The sequence below is a fragment of the Rattus norvegicus genome, chromosome 8 (assembly GCF_021556685.1).
Source record: "Rattus norvegicus strain SHRSP/BbbUtx chromosome 8, alternate assembly SHRSP_T2T, whole genome shotgun sequence".
Classification (NCBI taxonomy): Eukaryota; Metazoa; Chordata; class Mammalia; order Rodentia; family Muridae; genus Rattus; species Rattus norvegicus.
The window spans coordinates 78,017,851-78,034,005 of record NC_141541.1 but is presented as its reverse complement, the minus strand read 5'-3'; the positions used below and the strand labels follow the sequence as shown (position 1 = coordinate 78,034,005).

General features: G+C 41.3%; 1 protein-coding gene across 1 annotated transcript in view; it reads left to right on the top strand.

Moving 5' to 3' along the window:
- The first annotated feature begins 654 nt into the window (after positions 1–654).
- The window catches only part of LOC148004227 (uncharacterized), a 30,726-nt gene continuing 15,225 nt past the window's right edge, over positions 655–16,155 (top strand). Inside the window, exons 1-3 of the mRNA XM_087564291.1 lie at positions 655–770; positions 14,741–14,818; positions 14,907–14,971. Coding sequence (XP_087420417.1) covers positions 684–770; positions 14,741–14,818; positions 14,907–14,971 — 230 coding nt within the window. The 5' untranslated portion in view covers positions 655–683. The remainder of the gene's footprint in view (positions 771–14,740; positions 14,819–14,906; positions 14,972–16,155) is intronic.

Sequence of the window (16,155 nt, the reverse complement as noted above, 5' to 3'; positions counted from 1 at the left end):
GCATGATGGGACAGGAGTCTGAACTCAAGTATGACTCTAAATCCAGGGATTATTTCTGTGTACATCTATCAATTACATGACACTGGAAGCTTCAAATGGAGCATTATGGTCCCCAAGGCCATCTTGCCGGAGTTTCCAGGCTTTGCACAGCAGGGAGTAAATTCAGGTCTGGTATGTCTTGCCTTCAGTCCAGAACTCAAGCCAGAATCCACAGATGGAGAGATCACGGTGTTCTGTTGGCAGGGGACTGAGACTGGCTTACGTGCCCAGCGATCTCCTAGGCTAGTCAGTGTTCTCTTGTTACTCTGAGCTAGATTAGTCAATCTGGTGGGTTCATTGCCTTCTCCATCACCACCCTGTCTACTATTTGGTAGGTGGAAGGAACAGATGATGGCATAGGAAGTGAAACTGATCACACAGAGAAGCATGTTGAACGAAGCACTTTCGCAGTGTTACTCATGTTCCCTCATGAGCAAACCGTGAGCGGAATATCCCTATCATGGGTGGAATTAAATGCAAATGGGTGTGGCCTGCACCACACAACACAAACGGAACAGGAAGATGGGGAGAAAATGAACCCTTCTTTGACCCCCCCTCCTATGTGCACTCTTAATATCTCATAAATATGCAAGCATATCTGACACAGCTGACAATGGTGGCATTCATCTCTCTGTGGGGTAGATATGATCCACCACTTTGCAGAGGAGGAAACAGGACTCTCCAAGTCAGCTGATTCCACCAAGAGCCTCAGTGAATTTATACCAAGTAAGGTGAGTGGTACTTGATCTCTATGGTTCCATTCCACCTCACAATGCAAAAACTGGATGTTCAATTATGGTAACAATGACCTGGTTTTTGCTGAAAATAATCAAATATAAATGCAAGGGCAGGGCTGGAGAAATGGCTCAGATATTAAGAGCACTGACTGCTCTTCCAGAGGTCCTGAGTTCAATTCCCAGCAACCACATGGTGGCTCACAACCATCTGTAATGGGATCTGATGTTCTCTTCTGGTGTGTCTGAAGACAGTGACAGTAACTCAGATATTGAAATAAACAAAATAAATCTTTAAAAAAATGCAAGGGCAGATTGGCTACTCAAGTATCCACTACGTGTGATTGTCAATTGGGGATCTAAGGGGAATCGTATGTGATAGATCTAACTGTGTGATTCTGTCAGTTACACTATCATCCATTTAGTCACTTATTCATCATAACACACATTGATTGAGTACCTATGTTGTGTGATTGATGTTGTTTGAGGAGAAGCAACAAATGCCTATTTACCTCAGATAGGGCATTGAGGATAGACCAGTGAAATGTCTTCACCCAAGTCCAGCTTAGTGAACCCATAGGTTTATTGGTGTTACTTATAGGAACATGGGTGACTCAAAGGCAGCTGCCTCACTGAAGAAACCCACCCAGCTCAGGTGACAAATCACAAGAGCTGCATCCCTGCAGCATCTGCACAACTCATACACAGTCAAAGAATCTCTCCAGCAGTGGTTATTGTTTACATGTCCTTGGGAAGGCACCTTGTGGATCCTGTAAGTTTCCAGAACATCCCCAGATTTGTTTGATTACATCCTGAGATGTCTTTCATTTACTTCCTTCGTCCTAAAGGACCCACCCTCCAGAGGGAATGTTTAAATTTAGTGAACACAGCTGCACAGTGACCTATTATGCGCTGCAGTTGGCCACAGGGACAGAGAGGTAAATATGTCAGTCAAGAAAGAAAATAAGGATGGACTAAACAACGTTATGATAAGATTCTGGGAGGCCACAGGAAGTAATGAAGATTCCTTTACATAAGGAGGTTGGGAAAGCTTTGTGAGCAGAGATATAGGAACCAAGGCCAAGGTGAGGACAAGGCAGCCATATGTAGATGAAAGGACAACTGAGAGGAACAGAAAGACTTCTACCAATGAAGGGTATGACTCTAAGATGAAGAGAGCACACAGAGCTTGTCAGGAGAGGCAAGCAACAGTAGGCTGTGTTCAGAAATCTGAATCTTATTCTAGATGTCCTGGGAGTCTCTCAAAAGTACAAATTCAAAACAAAACCAACCAACCAAATAAACAACAACAACAAAAACCTGTTGGCTGTGCTCCTCACACCATGTTTTTTAGACAATTCCACTGCTTTCTGCTTTTTCATGCTTAAAAAGAAAGGATTGTAACTCCACGAATTCTCTAGTCTTCATAGACCATGGCTGCATCCAACACACATCTGTCCATTTGCATCTGGGCAAGCATGTGAGTTCTCTGTGGCAGGTGATAGCCAACATCATTGGGAAGCTGCCAGGCTGTAGATAAGAAGGCTCCTGTTTCTCACAGGTCCAAGAGGTATTTAACTGTAAGACCATAGATCCCAGGCTACCTCTCTGACCTAACAGAGGTCAGCTCCCAGAAGGTTCCAAACCCACAAAGACACTTGGTGAGTTCTGATTGCCTGCCAAGTGGAATTTAGCTTCTGCTACTGTGACCATAAGATGATTGACTTGAGGTGGGAACATTTATGTTTCCAGAGCCGTTGGCCCATAGTTTGGAGCCTGTGGAAAGGCAGAGCATCATTGTCAGGGTGTGCCAAGTGGAGCAAAGCGGCTTACATTATGGCGACTATAAAGTAAAGAGAGAGAGAGAGTAGAGTGCCAAGGTCCTATAATCTCCTTCAAGGATACACTGCTAATGACAAGTTCCAACAGTTATCCTTCCAGAATGTTCTATAATCTCCTAATAGCACCATAGGCTAGCTACCAAACCGTTAGAAACAAGGGTCCTTGTGGTCACTTAAGATCTAAACCCTAACAACCAGCACACAACACACAACTACCTCCTACGAATGCCTCTCCCTTCAGTGATTGGGAGGTGCGGACTTCTGAGTAGTTGTGGTATAGACTAGGTTTGGACTCAAACTGATGAATAATTTAGAATCCTATCTTTGCTTCAGTGAGTGAACTTCTTTGAGTCTAGTTCCCTTATCTATATCTGGTGGTAAAAAAATTTTTTTTTCTGTAGAATTTTGGTGGAATTAAAAAAAAAACCTAGGGGGCGGGGCTGGAGAGATGATTCAGTGGTTAAGAGCACTGACTGCTCTTCCATAAGTCCTAAGTTCAATCCCCAGCAACCAGGTGGCTCATAACCATCTATAATGAGATTTGATGCCCTCTTCTGGTGTGTCTGAAGACAGTTACCATGTACTTATATATATTAAACAAGTAAATCTTAAAACAAAAACTTGGTGAGTACCTTTGGTGGATGAAATGCATAAAAGAACACATTTTTAAAAATGGAAATAGCAAACCTTGCCACTTAAAAGGATTAACATCACCTGGGGATCTTAGTAAACTGTGTGTCTCCTGCCTGTCTGTGAGGCCTGAGAGAAGGGGAAGGGATGGGGGCTCATCCAAACTCTGAGCGCTGCTTCAAAATACAAATAGCTTGAGCATAAAGAAAAATATAAGGTTTAAATATCAGGATCAGCTAAACTTGGGAGACAAGAAAGTGAATAAGGAATTTAGAGTTTTGTTTTATGCATAAAGGGGAATAATTAACTAATCTCAAAACATGCAAATTAAGGCTTAGAAGCATTTTCAAAACACTACATCTAACTCTAGTTACATATGCAGAATTTGTTACATTATAATAATTAGGGCCTTTTTTTTACAAAAGATTTATTTATTTTGAATAGAAGTATTAAATATTATACTAATTACTGGTTATTTTACTTTGTACCCAGGGAAAAAGAAATGAATATTCATTAACTCCTTAAGCTACTGGTCCTCAACAGACTAGACAGATCCGACATTATCAGGAAGCTGCGGGTGGATGGGAAATACTCTTTGTACAACGAGGCTGGCAATACAAATCACAGCCCAATCTATCCTGCTAATGTCTACCTGCCGTAACCCCAAGTGGATTCTGTTGGCTTTACACTGCTCAGAGCTCCCAGCTGGGCAGCCAATAAAGAAGAATCATTGTTAAATTGATAACAAGGCAACATTTTCCCTGCCGTCTATATAACCAGTGATCTTGAACAAGCCTTACAATTTTAAACATGATTTCATAGGCTAGAAACTAACACACCCATCTTACTCCCTGAGAAGTGTTTTCTCCACGCGCATTCAATCATTTCAGCCGTACTGTAAGAATGAGGTCCATCCTAAACCATTCAAGCCAGAGATTTTAATGTATGGCTATTTTACCATACCTCAGTGAATATTTTTTCTCCTGTCTTCTCTTTAGTAGAGGGGAAAACTAATTAGGTAACATATTTCACGAGGCATCCAACTTGTTGACTTCCAGCCCTTGTTCTGTTTAGGAGACCACTGCCAGAGATGGTGAACTGCTTGATTTTTTTACTTTTTGGTTTGTTAAGTTTTGTGAACCAATTTAGTGCTTGAGCAAGTCACACTCAGAAGAGGGGAGAGGCCACTGGCTCTGGAGAGAGGCTGCTGGCTCTTGGGAGAAGCTGGCCTTGTGGAGGGGCCATTGGCTTCCCTTGTGCTATGACTTATGGGGCTGAGGTGCAGCTGTAGTTAAGGGCACCTCTTCTGGGCAGAAGATGCAAATCATGAAAGACTGTGTTAGGCAAAGGTGGCTAGGATGCATGCTCGGATGATGGGAATCAAGAACCCTGGGCTTTGTCCATGAATAGGGGCAATGTGGGTTAAGCTTCTAGGAAGCCAAGAGGTAGGCACAATGTTTTAAGTAAGTTTTTTTTAAGATTTATTTTATTTATATGAGTACACTGTAGCTGTCTTCTGACACACAGAAGAGGGCATCGGATCCCATTACAGATGGTTGTGAGTCACCATGTGGTTGCTGGGAATTGAACTCAGGACCTCTGGAAGAGCAGTCAGTGATCTTAACCTCTGAGCCATCTCTCCAGCCCACAACGTTTTAATAGAGAGCAGAAATTCCTCAGTCTTTTCTTACCCAGAAATGAAGAGGATGTGACTTCACAGGGGTGCAAGTCACTGGTCATTGGAAAGAAGAAGATAAACTCAGCAGACATTATCAAGCATGTACTACCCTCAATGCTCTGTTCCCAAGCCAGCCATATTTTCAGAGCCTGGGAGTGTCTTAAAAATTGGGACAGTCAGCTGACCTTTAATCCTAGCACTCAGGAGGCAGAAACAGGCAGATCTCTGAGTTAGAAACCAGCCTGGTTTACAGATCAAGTTCCAAGATAGCCAAGGCCACACAGAGAAATTCTATCTTGAAATAAACAAAAATTGAAATCTACTACAGGTATAGTAGATTGGTTTGTGAAGCAATTCCTACACTGCCGTTCGAGGAGAGTTCTGTGGGATAGTGTGCTAGGTGTTCACATTTAGTCTTCATTTTGTGACTTATGAATGTAAGTATCTAGAGTTGGGAATGCAGCTCGGTAGATAGAGAGTTTGCCTAGCATACACAAAAACCTGTGTTGGAAGCCCCAGCATAAACCGGGTAACCCCAGAACTCAGGAGGCGGAGGCAGGATGATCAGAAATTCAAGATATGAGTTTGAGGCTAGCCTGGGGTATGTAAGTTGTCATGCTACAATTTAAAATACACTCCTACACTCGTTCCAAAGTACACTACACAAGCAATTACAGTGATGTGAACCAGACATGGGTTATTTCCATAAAGTCCCCGTGGGCCAAGCTGACATAAAGCCTTCCTTCAAAGCAACCAAGGGTGTTTCTTTCACTAACAGAGATCTCCTGTTTAAATTTAGGTTCTTAAAGATTTCTTGAACAACCTCCAGCAAATGCAGCCGTTCTTAACTGACTTGCACCTGGTGAAGAGAGGGGTTAAAAGGAAAATTATCCAATTCATTTAGCTCCCTAATTTATTTAGGTCTTTCTGGTGAGAGTCCCTTTGCATAAGAGACATCACACAAGACAGATCAACATCGGGGATGGGATGTCTCCACTGATGTCACTGAACCATTGTCCAACATTTTATCTTCATTTTCTGCTCTGATAGATGCTGGCGATACCCCTTGATTGGTTGTGAGAGCCACAGATTTCCCAAAGCCAAATGGAAGCGTCTTTAAAGATATTGTAGAAATCAATGAGCCATGTGCCTTGGTCTGTGAACTTTTACCTAGCCTCCCTGGAGCTTCTTTTGGGTCAGTCTTTATTAATGTATCTATTTCCCTGAATCCTATTGTCACATTAAATTGTTTTGAATTGCATTTAAAATTCAAATAGCATAAAATGTATGAAGAAGTGAAAATTTCTCTTTTTCTCTATTTATTAATCACTGCCAACATTGGGATGTGTTTTTCCAAACTGTGTTTTATGAATTATATATACTGTATAGAAGTACACCAAGAGTCAGGCTGCCCACTAGGCACCAAGATGGTCGAATGGAGTAAGAACTTGGTCGCTCTTTGAATTGTATAGACCTGTTAGAGGCATGATACGCAACTTCAGATCCAGTGAAGTCTATCTACTGTCTGAATCTGTGGTTAGGACCATAGGCTCCTCAAAAGGCTCAAAATAACCTCTGACACCACAGCAGTGTGGACTCTGTGTTCTGTGAACTTTTACTAGCCTCCCTCAAGTTTCTTTCAGGTCAATCTTTATCAACATGTCTATTTCCCATGTCTTATTGTCACATTAAATTGTGACAACTGGATCACCAGGGATCAGAACTCCCCACCCATAGAGGCCTTAGATCAAAAACTCCAGTCTCTCAGAGGCACAGAGCACATTAGAACAAAGCTTGGGTCCTGCATTCACCTCTGAAACCATTTGGCTGGAGTTGGTTGCAGGTGCCCTCTGATCCTACAGAAGTTGGAGGCCTGGTCAGTCAAATGAAAAGGCTGCAGGTCAACTGCAGTAGTTTGAATGAGAGTGACTCCCATAGGTTCATATACTCGAATACTTGGTCATCGGCTGGTAGAAATGTATAGAAATAATTCTAAGCATGGCCTTGTTGGAGGGGGTGTGTCACTAGAAGCAGCCTTTGAAGTTTTAAAGGGTTCATGCAATTGCCAGTGCTGTCTCTCTTTGCCTCAAGGTTCTAGATCAAGATATGAGCTCTCAGCTGTCCCCTTACTCTACTGTCATGGACTATAACCCCCTGAGCCTGTCAGCCAAATAGAACACCTTTGGTCATGGTTCATTATCACAGTCATAGAAAAGTAATGAAGATAGAGCTGGCACCAGGGGAAAGGGATATTGGCTGACAGACCTGACCAGCAGGTTCTGGTTTGGGGGTGTTTTGTTTGTTTGGTTTTGTTTTGTTTTGGAATGTAGAAGAGTGTGGTTTAGGAAAGTGGTTGGTTGCAAAGTGGTAATGGTGGTAAGCAAAGTGTAATGAGCCATTGCAGCAGGAGCATGGCCACCAACAGTGCTGAGAGCTCTGTGGATTGTAGAGGCCCAGCTCATGAGGGTTCAGAGAACAATATTAGCAACCGGGCTAGAGACCATTCTTGGGATATTTTAGCAAAGAGTTTGGCTGCTTTTTTTTTTTTGTCCTTCTCCTAAGACTCTGCCTAAGGCTAAATTGAAGAGTTTGGGACTAATTTTGTTGACAGAAGAGATTTGAATAGAGCCTAATACTGACTGTTGTGTGGTTATTAGTCGTCATTCCTATGTAGGTCTACAATGAAAAAGGGCAAAGAAGTCAAACAATCAGTTTGAGGAGAAAAAGAGAAATTTTAACCCCTCTCTTCACCAAAGAGGAGAATCAAGAACACTATACCCTGAAACACTTTCATTCAAAAATAGATGGGAAAGTAACAGTATTTTAACACAAACACAAATCAAGAAAATTCATGACAACCAAGGAAACATGGCAGAAAGTTCTTAGTGGGAAAGTTTTTAGTTAGGGTTTCCATTACTACGATGAAACACACTGGCCAAAAGCAAGTTGGGGAAGAAAGGGTCTATTTTGCTTTTGTATTCACATCACTTTTCATCATCAAATGAAGTCAGGACATGAACTCAAACAGGGTAGGAACCTGGAAGCAGGAACTGAGGCAGAGGCCATGAAGTACTGCTGGCTGGCTTTCTCCTCATGGCTTGCTCAGCTTGCTTTCTCATTTCACCCAGGACCACTCCCCCAGGGCTGGCACTACTCACAATGGGCTGGGCTCCCCCCATCAATAACTAATTTAAAAATGCCCTACAGGCTTGCCTGCAGCCCGATGTTATGAAGTCAATTTCTCAATTGAGGTCCCTTCCTCTCAGATGACTCTAGCTGGTGTCAAGTTGACATAAAACCAACCAGCACAAGGGAAGAAGATGAAAAATAGTCTTCTTAGTCGTATACATAAAAGAGCACACTTTATCAAAACTACAGATGAATAAACTAAACGGGAAAGAAGTGCATCAAAATTTTGTTTTACATATTAAATTTATGATACTATTAAAGTCCCACAATTTTCTTTTTTAAAGTTTACTTGCCCTGCCTCCTGGTCTACATAATATTTTTAAAAGTTACAAAATGTTCCATTGAGCAAATTTACTATAGTTAACTGTTGAGTACTCTGTGCATAAAAATTCTATTATCGTATGAGCTTTCAAGGTGACCAGACATAAGACTATAAGAAAATCAAAGATATTAACACATATCATCAACTTAAGAAAAGTAATATAAAAAAATCCCAATTCATAGTCCAAGGTGTACAAGACAAATATGAAAGAAAATCTGTAAACTTTATCTGACTGATATAAAGACAAGACAGGCCTATACGTTATTTCTAGGCAAAAAGAAACCTAAATATTGTGAATTAGTTGCGATGGTTTTCTATAGGAGAGATTTTCTTCCTAAGGAGATGAAACACATACATTATCACTTTAGAGGCAGTGGGACCTGGGAGGATGAAGCTGATATATAAGGTGGACTAAAGTCTCATACAACAGCCAACTTTATTCAGAGCATCAGACAATTTATATTCTGAGGGTTAAGAAAGATCATCTGAGTAAAGTTCTCATGACTTCAAGCTGTCTACAATCACAAGGACAAGCCACACATGGCAAGAACATGTGTGTCCATAAAGGTATATAAAGGGTAGTTAAAACGTTTAATTGAATAAGAGCAGTAAGTAATAATGAGTAATCTGAAGTAAACTCACTCCCTATCTGCTAAATTATAAAAACACATTCCAAGAGCAATTCTGTATTTTGAAGAAACGGAGGGCACAAGACGCTTGTCTTGGTTTTTTAGAGTATTCTTGAAAGCACTGAGAATTCTCCTCGCATGACTCCATTCTTGGACCAGGTCTTGTCTACCGCTCCCCACTGTACAGTCCATGTCTACTCACTCCAGACAGGGAACCCATGACAGGCCAAAGTAGTGACTTTACCAAAATTACAACTTAATGAATTGTTGAGTTTTTACTGGGGTTACTAACAGATATACGGGCAAGGTATCACTTAGAGATGACTCAAACACACACACACACACACACACACACACACACACACACACCCCAAAAATGGGCAAGGAGGATCTAGCAAAGCTGCAACCCCCAGTGCTCTCTGTGTAGCTTGCAGGCAGCTCCTCAGGTTTGAGATCTTGAACTGTTAAAATGGTCAGAGTCTCCCTCAACCCTGCACCCTCGTCAGTTGCTTGCTCCTTCTATAAAACTAGGGAAGAGACTTCAAGAAACTTCCACATTTCTCCTTTTACCAGACACATCAATTTTGTTGACCTTCCGAGTGTCATGAGCCAATCCCTCCTCCCTGGAGAGAATGTCTCCAATTGGAGGAAGCTGCCCTACCATATAGTAAATCTTCATTTCACCTTGACTAGATTTAGAATCTTATAGGAGCTAGCACCATAGGGCGTGTGTCAGTGAGGTAAACGTGTTAAAGTGTTAAGGTGAAGGAGTGAATGTAGGTGGCCTCATCCATGAGCATGTCAACCTGTTGTCAGTATAGACGGCTCGTTTTAGGCAGCCATATTGTTTTAGGCAGCCATATTGTCGAGATGTTGTGGGTGCAGCTTACCTCTTTTTTTTTTTTTTTTCCTTTTCTTTTTTTTTGGAGCTGGGGACCGAACCCAGGGCTTTGCGCTTGCTGGGCAAGTGCTCTACCACTACCACTGAGCCAAATCCCCAACCCCTGCAGCTTACCTCTTGTATATAGAAAACACGATCACACAGCAGACTCCTGGTCCTCTGGTTCTTACATTCTTTCTGCTTCTTCTTCCTCAATGCACCCTGACGATTAGGTACAGGGATTTTAGTTCTATCAACTGGGGCTGGGTACATCATGGCTCTGCTTTTAATTAAAATATTTATTTTATTTTCCTATAATATAATTTCTGGTGTTTTGGGCTTTAACTTTTCTCATTGTTTTAATGGTTTAACCACCTGATTGTGTGGCTCTTTCTGTCTCCTGTCATTTGCTGGATGGATTTTTTTCCTGTGGTTATTAACAATTTCTCTTCACCTAACGGTATTCATGGTCTTTCATTATTCTTTTTTACTCGTTTCCCTAAGTGTGTGCAGTGAATTCGTGACTTTTCAAATTCCAAAACAGCTTAGTTTTTTTAAAAAGGTACATGCTACAGTAGACAAGACTTTGGAACCCTTTACTTATTACATTTTTGACCGCTGAACTATCACCTCACCTTCATTCCGTATGAATCTGGTATACGAAAAACAACTCCCAGTGTTTCCGTTAGGTTCAAATTATCGGCTTATGTTTTACTTGAAAATATTTTCATTTTAGTCTCATCTTCCTTTTAAAGGATATTTTTGTTGGCTATAGAAGTCTACATTGGCAGTATTTGGGGAAATCTCTCAAAGACTGGGCTTGCTTTCTTCCTGCTTAACTTTCTCTTTGAGATAGGAGGAATGCCTTTAAAATTCAGGGATCCTCAGGCTGGAGAGATGGCTCAGTGATTAAGAGCACTGACTGCTCTTCCAGAGGCCCTGAGTTCAATTCCCAGCAACCACATGGTGGCTCACAATCTATAATGGGATCTGATGCCCTTTTCTGGTATATCTGAAGTTATTTACATTAAATAAATAATCCCTTTTAAAAAAATCAGGGATCCTCAAACTAGAAGACTCAAAGAATGATGGTGCTTATAATTAGTGGATTAACAAAATCTTATCATTTATTATGTAATAATCTGTAGTAGATATTTGAATTATCACATTCTGTGGAAATTCTTAGTTGAACATAGATGAAAATGAATGAAGTATTAAGATTCACCTCTGTAATTTATTTTCAATAATATATCATAAATACTCTCTACATATTTTGCAAAAACATTTACCCCTATTTGATCAAATATTTTCCTGGCCTCTAATTAAATCTGAGCATGCTGTTTTACACTGAAATAATGTCACTTCCTATCTCCTCCCTGAAGTTGGGAGATCACTTGGCTGTCTGAGTAGGTCAAGGTGACCATGACAACTCCAAGGAAACGAGTTCAGATGGTTCAGAATGACTGCCTTTGGGGAAAATTCCAGAGCTGTGCTTAAGTTGGAGGGGAACTGAGCAGAAGCACCAAGGGTTCAACCTCATGTTCTGATGTTCGGGTATTACACTTTGCCCAGTGTGTCCCATACAGCTAGGAGATCTAATTTTAAAACCCGTTATTTCTATGCTTTTCTTTGTAGATGCAATTAGCATTCTTATGAGTGGAACCAGCAAATGCTAAATTCTTAAACTGCTAATGACTTCCCCAGGCTTCTGATCCCTTTGCCATGCAAAACTTCTGAAATACAAAATTATCCTGATGTGTGCTCATCAGTTCCCAATCCCAATGCTTTTCCACTACTGCAAACAACTTCTGGAGTGGGGAGCCAGCCACTGGGGTTCACTTCTGTTACTGTGACAACTATCCTGGCCAAAGCCACATTTGGAAGATACAGGCTCACAATTCCTGATTATGTCACTGAAGGAAGTCATGCAAGTGGGATAGAAATCACGAGGAATACCACTTGCTTGTTGGCAGGCAGGCTTATGCTCAACTACCTCTCTGATACAGTCTAAGGCCATCTGCCTAGGGAATGTGGCTTCCCATGGTGGACTGGTCCTTAATAATGAAGACAAGCCCCCCTACACCTGCCCACCAGCCAATCTGATCTAGGCAACTCCTTGTGATTCTCTTCCCAAATGATTTTAGGTATCAAGTTGTCAGTTAAAGCTACACAGGACAACTTTATGGGAACCTTGAAAACTTCCCAAGAAACATTTCATATTGTAGATGCTTGAACTTACCTTACAACAGAATAAAATGTGGACAAGGAAGATATATTCAAGTTCTGGGATGGTGGATACCTCTAGATATGGGAATAGGTTGTAAGGGCCATTAAACTATATTTATAATATTTGATTTCCAACTATAAAGCAGACATAACCAATGGTATGCTTTGGAGTCTGTTATTTTACTTATCTCTGACTTTTTTATAAATATAAATAAAATTATTTACATATATAAAGAACAATGGGTTTCAACTTTATATAATATATATTGTATGTATATATTATATACATGCCACCTTGTTTTTAACACCACTCAGTGGAAGAAAGGGGGAAGTGACTGAATGAAATGCAGCTCAGTGTATACATGTGCTACAGCAGGAATGTCTGCCTCTGGCTGTCAAACCTCATCAGACAGCAAAGAACACCCTCCCCGGATGTGTTTCTTCCCAGTGGAGCCCTTGGTGAGCCACAGCCTTGGCTTTACCAGTTTTGTGCCTTATCAAGCACTAACTTTACCTGTTAGGTGCGGTGGCTGGAATGTACTCCCAGAGGACCACGGAGCCCCATCAGGTCTGAAATAAGATAACATTCAGATCTCATCTCTCTCTCAAACAAGAAATTTAATCAATCCTCGCTTAAACTCACGGTCGGTTTTCTTTAAATGATGTGTTTGTGTGTGGCCATATGGGATGCAGGCTCCTTTCCTCCTGAATTGCCCAGAAGAAAGTGTCAGATCCCCTTGGGCTGGAGTTATAGGTTGTAAGCTCACCTTAATGGGTTCTTGGAACTGAATGCAAGTCTTCGGCAAGAGCAGTATCTGCTCTCAACCGCTGAACCATCTCTCCAGCCCCAACGTGTGAGTGTTTGTATGAAGCTTCATAAATGCATCAACCAAAGGAAGCTGTTTGGGCAACTCTATGAAATTCTACACAGCCGAGAATACCATAAAGCTTTATGGTACTCTTTTTTTGCTATGTTATCCTCATTGCACTTCATCACCAAATAAACAAGCTTTGGATACCTCAAAGCAGGTGGATAGAATCAAACTGCTCTCTTGCTCATTAACAGAATAACTTTGAAAAACATTCCAGACTCGTAGTAATAGGTCTGGATCTTTCCATGCAGATAGCCCTCCTGTGGCACCGCCCCAATCCCCACCAGGAAGACTAAACTATGCTGTCCTGACCCTCTCATCCATCTGCTCTTCTCTGCCCATGTCCAGACTTCCTGTGATGAGCTAACGAATTACACCTGAACAGTGGTCAGAGCCCGCTGGTGATTCAAGCCCTTGTGATCTAGAACACCTGCCCATAGGACGCTTGAGGGGACGCAATGAACTCTTTCAATGATCCTTCGCTGCTGTTGTTAGGTTCCACTCACTACCCAGGAAACAGCTCCTCCAAAGGGAAGACCCAAGCCTAAGTCTGCCTGAAGCAAACCCTCTTCACCATTCTGAACCTCTGTAATCTCACCTGTGAAGTGGATCACTATACCCAAACAATTTATACCACTGAGCTGGGGCAGGGAAAAATGTAAATATATTTAAGAACAAGGCAGCTAGCCACACTCATGGGCTTGGTGGCATGAGGCTCCCCCATTAATTGTGATGTGGACACAATGAACCATGTCTTTGACGTTCCTTCCACCAGCAGCTTCTCCAATCTGTTCCGTAAAGAGCACCCAATTCATACTGAAAGCATCGGTCAGTGTCCCACTGGTTATCATTTTAGTGTCTTGGGTAGTACTGCTTTCAATATCAAATATTCTTTTCCTTAATGGAGATATCATTCTCACTAAATACTTGTTTTGTTTTGTTTTGTTTTCACAGTGGTTTCCATCTGAGTTAAAAATATGCCAGTTATCTGCCTTGTGGTTGCCCTACAGTCTGTAGACTGATTACACTAAAGATAGACAACAATAATAGCTATTCATCCAGAAACTCTTGAGAACAAAAGACTCTGAAAAGACTCCACATAATCTCACTTCACTGGTTTCTCGGAATTACCCACCGAGCAAGAACTTCATATGTCAATCTTACAAATAGGGAAGGCAGGTATGAGGGGCTAAGGGATTTGACCTAAGCTTTCCAGCAATAAAAGTAATTGTAATGTAAAGATGTTCCATGTGGAGTCATTTCTTTATTCTTTGCACTTTGCATGAAAGCATACTCGTTGTGCCAGGAGTACTTTTCTAGCACTTTGAAAACTGACCCTATAAAGATAGAAATGGAAATGAATCCATTAGAACACCTCAGGAGCTCCTCAACAGGACAACTGTCATTCAGTTATGGTTTGACCATGAAGAGTCCAAAGAGCTCAAGGACTGGCAGTTGTGCTGGTGAAATTTGGAGAGCTTCTAGAAACTTTGGGAAACAAGGCCTAAGGGAAGGGGTCTGTCACTGGGTGAATGACCTACAAGCCTCCATCTTTTGCTAGGTCCTTTTTCCGTTTCCTTTCTACATTCTGTCTTCCATGAGGTGGGAACTTGGCTCTGCCAGCATTTCCACCCTGATGGACAAAGACTCTGAAGCAGGGAGATGAACAAAGTCCTTCTTCCCTAAATTCTTTTGCTCAGGTATTTTGTTGGAGTGACAAAAAGACCAAACAAGCAAGTGGCACAAACACCCCAGGAACAGAGAGAAAAATAACCAATGTGAGTATAAATGAGAAATCTAGAACTGGATAAACTTATGTGGAGTCAGGCATTTTAACAAACCTCCTGAACTTGGTATCCTCTCTAGAGGCTGTGGGAGATTTGCAGACAGTGGGCCAACCAGAAGGACCAAGACTCGAAGCCCAGTCTTCTGTAAGTGGGTATTTTTATTTTGTCTCATCATAGTGTTTTGAAGTATGTATGGATGTGCCCATGGGAGGTGGAGATAGACACCAGCTACTGCCCCCATGGTTGCCACAAGATACCTGCCTCACAGTTCAGGGGTAGAGTCCATTATGGTGGGGGAAGTCACGACGTCAGGAGAAGCAGCTGGCACAGTGTGAATGTGGTCAGGACCCAGACAAGGATGAATACCATTGTTCTCCTTAGTATGTAGAATAAAATTCGGGGCCAACGGAAGGGTGTTCTCACACAAGTGGTGGGTCTTCCTATCTCAGTTTACCTAACCTAGAAAATCCATCCATGTGCAGAGATTCAGCTCCAAGGTGATTCTAGATCTTGCCAAATTGACAAAACATATAAACTTTCAGTGGGAGAAAATGTCTGTCATTTCCCAAGCACATGAACTGGAGAATTGCTCCCCAGATATATCTGAATAAATTAACTTGCTAACTCAACTGTAAGTGCATTGTAATTCTGTGGAGCCCTTCATTTCGGGCATGAGTTCTGTAAGATTCAGAAGAATTAGCTTCCTTCGACTTTGGGAGGAGATCCTGTATCATTCATTCCTCAGCTGTCGTCCATGGACGATGTGAATTTATGGAGTGTTGGTCTGAACAAAAACAGCACTACAACATAAAATGCATCATTAATACCTTAAGACCCAGTATGATTTATATTTATATAAATAACATAAAAGAAGCCAATTAAACCAAAGTCACTGGAGTGTAAATAACATAAAAACTTATTGTTCTGTAAGCTACTGAGAATAAACTAATAATGAATGTATTTATCATATGTCTAAGAACCAAGCAGGTACGAGTGGGTTAAGCAGGGAAATATGCTCTTCTTAAAACAGTTTAAGGTTCTTAAAACACTTTCATCTAATCCAGATCCACTTAAAATGTGACATTTTCTCCGAATGTTACCTTTTGTCCATTTGAGTAATTAATAATTTAAGTGTAACAAAGATGCCTAGATTCAAACACTTTGTAATCTAACTAGGAGGATATTTAAAATTCATTACAGTACATTAAACTTGCAGGGAACAGTTAGCTTCGTTACAAAATAAATAAATAGCCAATTTGCTTTGATCAGCAGAAATTCTGATAAAATCAGCAAAACACCAATTAAAATGTGAAAAATGTCACCTACTG